This window comes from Penaeus vannamei, chromosome 21 (genome assembly GCF_042767895.1).
Source record: "Penaeus vannamei isolate JL-2024 chromosome 21, ASM4276789v1, whole genome shotgun sequence".
In the NCBI taxonomy this organism is placed as follows: Eukaryota; Metazoa; Arthropoda; class Malacostraca; order Decapoda; family Penaeidae; genus Penaeus; species Penaeus vannamei.
The window spans coordinates 6,274,159-6,283,319 of NC_091569.1; the positions used below are offsets into that span (position 1 = coordinate 6,274,159).

Sequence of the window (9,161 nt, forward strand, 5' to 3'; positions counted from 1 at the left end):
TGCATGACCTTTTTTTCTATTTCTTTTCTTTCTTTTATATAATGGCTATACAGCTCTTTTTCTTTCTGGTTGCCCTACCTCTCTCTTGGTTTAATAGCTTCTGGTAATAAGCCTAGCACAATTATAGGACTTGTAATTTCTGTGATTTATTTCCCCAATGTTTTTGTAATATATGTAAATATGTGTGTTATCTCTTTGATCCACAATATGAAATAAATTGTAATTATGTGATGAAAGTCATGTTCATATTATGATATATCTTAAGAGCATGCTCAATCCCTTTCTTTCTTTTTTTCTTAATTAGTACTAATGGCTACATTATCATTTCAGAATTATCACACTGGAGAGCCGACCATCGTCAATGTTGGAGCCGAGTAGCGCAGCCTCAGGGGAGAACCAGGGTGTCAACTTGTACATTCTTGCTGGACATGAATCTAGCATGTACTGAGCTGTCCTCTGATGGCTGCTGCAACATTGAGAGCAGGAAACAACGAGAGCAACAAGGGGTTCAAATGGCTTGAGTGAGCGAAAAAAAATGTGCTGGGACTAGTGTTTAGGGTACCAGAGAGGGACACCCTGCAATCTCTTTGGAGTCCAGATCTTGGTGTAGAGATGCGTGTGTGATATACCAAGGTACCAGGTACTATTTTCCCTAAAAAGACAAAAGAAGAATGTTGTCTTAATTAAAGGAAGAAAAGAAGTGAGAGAATTCAATGGTTTAGACAATAGAAGAGTGCTTTTAATTGGTTTAAGTCTGCCCGGATACCTGAACTTTTGTGTTTTTAATTGAATTTTGCCTCGACTATGACTTCCTGGATTGCTCAGAGTGAGAAATGGAAATTCCTTTTTGACAGGATTTATATCTACCAAAGAGGTGAGTGACTTCTAAAACATGGGAAAAAAAATATATGTACTGATAAATACAAAAAGGTTATATATTATTGCTAAAAGCTTATCATTCACAACCAGCACACACGTTTTGGAAGTTTTAATTTGCAAATTATAGAAAAAGGTTATTTGCTGTTGGAAAAAAATTATTTTAAAGAATAAAGTAAAGAGAAAATTTTCAGATGTGTAAACAGCCATTCTGCTGATGAAATTGATAGGAAGCACACAAATTCTATATTATCTGTGTTGAAAGAAAGTGAGAGGTAAAACCCACTGCTTTAATTAAGAAACTATACTACTTTTGAAATGTTGAATCTCCTGAATACAAGGATGAGGGAATCACTTATCCCAAAAAAACTTGCAGTATTTGTCATAATGATAAGGAACTCCAGTGAACTTTCAGTGAAATTTTTTATCATATTTTGTTTAGTATTCATATATTTAGAGCCTTGTTTTAAGACTTTTATCGGCTAGACTGCACTCATGTGCAAACATATACAGATTGTTCTAAGGTTGTCCGCAATTGGCTGTATTACAATGCACCAGGCAGGAGAAAAAGGTTTAATTTCATGCAAGGAATGCTCCATGTTTTTGTGATCGCAGCAGATATGATATTTATGGTGAAATCTAGCCCTCAAAAGGCCTAAAAATTGTGGCTTTAGTCCATTACTGAAATGCTGATGATATTTTAAGGACTAAATTCCAGTCTTCTTAGTGGCTCAGGACAGTTTTTATGAATGTGTGTATAAAGAGAGAATTTTTATGATAGCTGTGTTAGTCCATTCTTTGCAGTGCATGACAGGACAGTGTGAAATCTTTGCGCAGTCAGTGATTAACTCTGTCCTCTTAATGCAGTTCATGCCAATAAGTTCTTTATACTGTTTTAAGGGAAACTCAACCAGCATAGGGCTGTATGCTCAGTACTAGAATGTAACCTTGTTTGTTGTATGTACATCCAGGTGAGAACCTCATGTCCAGATTATAGTATGTCCAAGGTGTACCCAGCAGTGTTGCAGTGTAACAGTATTTCAATAGTACCAGTATGCTGTAGATCTAATTTTAATGGCTGTAAGTGTTTAAGACAAACATTTACATGCGAGTTGTTAGACAGAAAGAACTTATGAAGGCAAAGCTGTTTTATGATTTTTTTCAAACTTCAAAAAATAATGTCGTGTGGAGTTAGTCATTTTCTATAAGCTGATCTTGATAAGGTGTATGATAAGCTTTAGCTGGCCTGGTGTCAGTCCAAAGCATCATATTTCCTGGCTCTTAAGATGTGAACATCAAGCATTCATCGTTCTCCCAAGGGAAACAGAGAGCAGCTCTCGCACTTATTTAACTATGCATTGATAAGTAATAATCAGTATTTTATAGGATGACAATTCCTTTATTTGAGTGATATATATATTTAAAGGGGCTTGCTGCTGTCTCTCTTTCTGCAATGCCTAGCTATTTTATTTAATTCCTGTAGGGTGTATAGATATTTGAACAGCAGGGAAAGAGTGCAAAACAGTGATATAGTGCATGGGTCTGAGATTGAGAATTTTGAAATTATAGAATGTCTTGTTCTTAACTTAGTATGTTTTGCAAAAATATGGAAATAGAGAAGCAGTTGTCTCCAAGACAAACATTTTAGCATTACAAGTTGAAATCGTGGAACTGTCCCTAGAATGGGCTTAAAGTGTTGATAAGTCAAGCTGCCATATGAAATGTATATTTCATGGCTTTTGTACTTGGTTGTAATCAGTGGAAGGTCATGTTTTAAATGTTATTCAAGTAAAGTAAATGTGACATATAAACTTTTTAAAAGGTCTAAGAACAGGGTGCACTTGTGTTTCTACTGGATACAAGGAAATTTCCGGATGATTGAGGAAGGGAACTGCTGTTTAAGTGCACGATGACTGGTATATTCTGTGGTGCTTTTGAGAGTTAAACAAGGAAAAGAGAAAAAAAGCAGAGAAGGTTGGTGTCTATTCTTAAATAAAACAATTATTGCCAATACAAAAGGAGACATTTGACAGGTGAGGAGAAAAAAGTTGAGGTAGACTGTTTTAAAACTGGTGGGTAAAATTACAGTAGATTTGAAAAGATCATGGAAGTACTTGATTCTTGACAGTAAAGAAGGAGAATTAGCATTTTTATATGCCCATGTTTGTCTGTGCTTTGTGTGTTTGTGTGTGTCTGTCTGTGTAAGTGAATTTAGAAAGTATTGTACACTTACAAGAGTGTTTTTCTGTTTTGATTTGGGTTTAATTTTTTTCTGGCTGTTGTTTAAATGTGTGAAGGTTAGAGAGTGAGTGAATGGAGGAATGTTTCACAGCTCAAGCTTTACAAAATAGTTATAAGTGTGATGTCTGATTTTTTAAAAAAGAATAGTGTAGGTTTGTCTTGTGTGCACTTATTTTTTCCTTGTTCTTTTTGTCACTTCTTGTTTCCTTACATTATGAAACTCGTTATACGAAGAAATATCAGAGATTACTTCTTGTGAGAGGTAAGAGAAAGGAAAGAAACCATTCCCTCTAGTTTGTAAGATCTTCACAACTAAGCTTATGAACTTTCTTCCATGTATGCAGGATTTGAGTCTAGCTTCTATTAACAGCATTGAATATAATTTGGTCAGATTCCATTTATCTGTATATCATACTTTAATCCTTGACGGTGTTGGGAGCAGACCATTATATATATCAAGGGTAAATGTGGAGTTCATGCTCTGGGTATCTGATATAGAAGAAAATGTAGGTCAGTTGTATCTGCTGTTGACCCACAGTGATGTGCGTACTGTAGTTTGAAATAACAAAGAATTTTCTAACGGGTTATATGCTATGTATAATTTTGTATTACTTGATATTACTATGTTACCGACATTTTTTGTGATTTAAATTCTTGTCATATATGTATACATATATGTGTGTGTTATATATATATATATATATATATATATATATATATATATATATATATATATATATATATATATATATGCATACATATATATATACATTGTATATGTATATGTATATGTATATGTACATATATATATATATATATATATATATATATATATATATATATATATATATATATATGTATATATGTATATATGTATATATGTATATACATATACATATACATATACAAATACAAATACATATACATATATATATACATATACATATACATATACATATACATATACATATACATATATATATATATACACATACACATACACATACACATACACATACACATACATACATACATACATACATACATACATACATACATACATACATACATACATACATACATACATACATACATACATACATACATACATACATACATACATATATATATATATATATATATATATATATATATATATATATATATACATATAAATATGCATACATATATACATATATATATATATATATATATATGTATATATATACATATATATATATATATATATATATATATATATATATACACATTTGTATATATGTATATGTATATATATGTATATGTATATATATGTATATGTATGTATATGTATATGTATATATATATATATATATATATATATATATATATATATATATATATATATATATATATATACACATTTGTATATATGTATATATATATATATACATATGTATATATGTATATATATACATATGTATATATATACATATATATATATATATATATATATATATATATATATATATATATATATATATACACATAATTACATACATACATATGTGTGTGTGTGTTTGTATTACCTGCATGCCCTTGTCTGATTGTGTTGTACTCAATATTCATCATAGAAGTTTAGCTTTTCATTACAGTTTAAGCATTGAAGTTCAGTAGATATGTATGTGTGATTTTTTTTTTGTTTTTTCCATTGGTATATATATCATTTATACTGGAGTGAAGTCATGTGTACTTAATTGATTGCTCATGCTATCCACCTTGATTTGATATTGGTGCTTGTGGTGTGGTGTTGGCTAGGCTGAAGTCGTGGCTCAGTGACAGACATTTGTAAAGAGGAAACTACAAGACGTAATCTCTTTCCTGTTACACTATAGAAAGGAAACTACGGTAGACTCTGTCTCAGAAGCGATATTCCTAGCAATTGTTACTGTAAAACGTTTTGTTGATTTGATTACACTGAGGGAGTGCTTGGTAATGGTCTAACAATTAAGAAATGGTACCTTCATAGTAGGACCACACAAATCAAAACAAAGTGTAGTGGCTTACTCATTCCAAATTGTTTGTGTGTATACATGACAGCAAATTATATGGAGAAACTGAAATAGTGAATTGGAAATATGTGGTACTTATTTGATGTTAGAACTAGATAATCAAAATCTTAGAAGTCTTACACATGACTTGAAAGGTTAGATTAAGATATGAAGGGAAAACTTTACCACAGTGGTAATAAAACTTTAGTTCTGATGTAGTGCCTTGAATGTACAGTTTAAAAGGTTTTGTTATAGTGTAATTTGTTTTTATTTTTTATTATTTCTCCCATACCCAACCCCCCACCCCACCCCAAAGAGAGGAGATATCATTCATCAAGCTTTTCATATATAGTTACAAAAATCTGGTACATAAGGTTATGAATACAGTAGCTTGTCCACAGGGCTGTCAAAGATTACAATATGCATATCCAAGAGAAAGAAGAAGAAAAAAAGGCCCAGCAAAGTGTTTGCTTTGCATCAGCAACTGCATGATTTAACAGTTGTGATATGGATTTAGAAAGATTTTTAGCTTCTTGTAGGTAGCGTTCACACAAAGAATTGCTGTATCAAAATGGGTACATGAGACTGGAAGTGATTTCTCATGCAGCAGTGTACTCACCAGAAAATCTTCCCCATAGTACTGTTCCCTTTTGCATGAAAACAGTGGCAAGGCATTTATTGTGGGCTTACCCAAACACACACTGATGTGTTCCTAGATTAGGATTATTGTCATTTTCCTGTCTGGAAATAGGTTCAGAAACCAATGAAAGTGAAATTGGTTCTTGTATATATATATATTTATAAACAACTTCTGTAAATTGATAAATTTTTTGTACATAGAGACTAGGTGAAGACAGGAGTGGATGCAGCACCCGAGCTGACTGCTTCTTCACTCTCCCAAGCTTTAAAGTGGACCCCTCATGCTTACCAGAGGCTACCAACCTCTCCCATTATATCTATCTAGCTTCTAGCTCCACACAGCTACCCCACCTCATATCCAACGTTCGATTCTATTCTTTACGTAGTCACATATTCAGAGCGAGTAATGTTGTTTGAGTCTGTGAAGAGTACTGGATACGGATGTTCATCTTGTAGAAGCACACAAGCATTGATGGATCTAAGGGTGCCAGACTGAGTGCATGTGAAAGCAGTAACATCATTGCAGTTTAACCAAAGAAAGCATACCATTGCATTCCATGTCACATACAGTTCAGCATCATAGATCTCATATAATTTCCATACAACTGCCATCGTAAAAAACAAATGGTCTGATCACTGGTGCAGAGGGTTTTATCTATTTGCAAAATTTTATGGAAATATAATGAAGGTTAACCTATTTCCTGTGTTTATTATTACTGTGTTGTGTTTGCACTTGAAACTATATATTGAAAAAAAGGAATTTTTGAATAAAGTTTTTTTTTCACAACAGGAGGTGGTTTTATATGTACAGTTTATTGCCAGTGAGGTTGTATATTATGAAGCAAGATTTAAATAAGTATTATATAAGTAAATCTAGAATAAAATTGGTGTGATGAAAAACCTTAATGTTTTTTATGATTACTTCAGGAAATGTTTATTTCTTTGGAAATCCTTAATTTTTTTATATATATAAAAGCTTTTTACAGTTTTGATATTATATGTGTAAGAAATGAACTTGTATATAAAAAGTGATACAAATCTTCAGACTTCTCAGAACTATCAGTACATTGCTAGAAAAAGTTTTGGATTGGTAATTGTCAGTCTTTGATGGATAAAGATTAGGAAATGTACAGGTAAGGAAAATATTAGTTGTGTCAGGTGTGATGAGGGGATTATTTGGATTTGGTACTGTAGTTCATGGTTATCATGAGTTTCTAACTTGTTCACTATTGATACTGATTTTATTCATCAGATATTGGAGTAGTTAATCAGAAGAAAAACATGTCCCGTGTAGTAATGATATGTTAATTTCATTGAGTAAGGAAAAAAAAACAACCCAGATAATTCGGCAATAAAAAGAAAATCAATACCCATTCTGTCACTCTTCTGGCTCAGAAATAAATGAAAGAGTATGATTGCTACTTGTCGGTAGTAGAAAGATTGGAGATTTTGATCTCGGTTGTATGTGCAATATTTAATTTCTCTTGGTTAATTAGATAGCTGGGGCAGAATCCATCTTATAGAGTAGAAAACAAATTTTTGAAATGTGGTTTGTTAACCCCTAAAGGATGACAAAAAATGTTTATATGGTCTTAATTTTGATATGGTTATTTCAGCCGTGCAGAGTTGGGAATTGAAGTTTATGATAATTTAAACACTTCTTTTGGACAGTTTGCCATCTTTTGGAAAGCACTAAATGATGTCTACAGTATTTCATTCTTAAAGAGTTGAATATTTCCTGTTAGTTTTCTTCTTTTTTTTTCTTCTTAATTCCATTCCCTTCAATTTTGTGTCTATTTTAGTCCAAGGCAGACATTGTGTCTTTATTTTTCCCAATGTATAATTGGTTATAATAAAGTGCTAGTGTTTATAAAAAGTGAGGAGATCTGGGTAGTGGTTTAGAATTAGAATTTCATGGTAGTCAGACAAGATATTGTACTGGTTGTTATTCAGGTCAAAGAAGTTGCTGTTGATTCTCCATTCTATCTCAAGTGTTTATTTAGAAAAATCTCTTCTGCAAATGAATCACTGTATCAATGATGATTTATTAATCTAGTTGGCGCAAGTCTAAGATAGCAAAAGGAAGGAATAGTTGATTTTTTTTTATTGTTTTTAGTCTCGTGATGAATTGTATGTTCTGTCAGCCTTTCAACATAAAAAAAAAACATGAATCAGTATATTTTGATTTTTGAGGGAGATATGAAGGAATTGATTGTGCATTATTCTGTAGGGGGGTCATGTAACATTTATATATTTTTTATAATTTAAGAAGTTATGGAAAGTTTTCATTACTCTTGATAGTAAAATGGACTTGATTATTAACTCCATATTACTATATTTATATTCAGAAGGCAGTGGTGATAGTCAATTCAAATTAAATTAGAAAAGGAATTGTCACAGAAGGATGATTCACAGTATTTAATGGAAATGAAAATCTAGGCAGAACAGAAACATCAAATGTTTTTTTTTAAAGAGTTATGATAATCATAATGAGCATCTATAAATGCTTGGCTGGATTGAGTGCTGATGGTAAAGGTTGACATTGTGATTAAATGTGTAGTTTTAAAAACTATGCTTTGTTATTTTACCTGAGGAGAGTTTTTTTATGCATAATGTTCATTTCCTAGGTAAGTAAGTACCACATTAGCTTGTCAATTATTTAAAGAAATTATTATCAGGGGTGTTACTTTTGCTTTTTAGTTTGATATTTCATGCTATTAACCAAAGCATACTGCACAAAGTGTTGCTAATTACTCAGCAGTTTTAATAGTAACATTTTCCTTTTCTTTTTTTTGTGTATAAGAAAAAGTAAAAAGAAAAGTTGGCTGTGTTAAAGTACTATGTAAGGGGAATAGATTAATCAAAACTGCAGTTTATATTCCACCAATTTTTTAAAGTTCGACAAGGGAATATATGGCCATTATATGTTTAGACTACGGAGACTGCTCGTATCTTTGCCAGCTGCATTTACAAGGTGCGTCTGGAGGCTACAGCATGTCACAGTAATCTGGAGTTGTGTGGGCTGGAGGTTCTTCATTAGCTCTTGTTTTACCCAGTGTACTGTATATACCCTCTTCCATACATTATACAGTATACCTTATTCTTAATGATGAAGCACAATAAAGTATATTGTATTTATTTTAAGTATACCTTTTAATACCCTATGCATTTTTATTAAAGGACTTTGTGAGGATATCCTAATGAAAAAAGTGCTTGCATAGCATATCGGTAATTTTTTTTATAAAAATAAATAGCCTGTAAGTTTTGATGATATTCCATCATGAAATGAAAGCATTTGCTGACAAAAAAAAAAACCAATGCATGTGAATGAATGGCTTTGATTTTTTCCATTTTCAAAGGAAGAAAAGATATTAC

General features: G+C 31.7%; 1 protein-coding gene across 3 annotated transcripts in view; it reads left to right on the forward strand.

Moving 5' to 3' along the window:
- hppy (MAP4K3-like protein hppy) overlaps nt 1–8,930 on the forward strand; it is an 84,745-nt gene extending 75,815 nt beyond the window's left edge. For all 3 annotated transcript variants that reach the window (XM_070135794.1, XM_070135796.1, XM_070135795.1), the window contains one exon: nt 331–8,930. In XM_070135794.1, coding sequence (XP_069991895.1) covers nt 331–448 — 118 coding nt within the window. In that variant the 3' untranslated portion in view covers nt 449–8,930. The remainder of the gene's footprint in view (nt 1–330) is intronic.
- The last annotated feature ends 231 nt before the right edge of the window (nt 8,931–9,161 follow it).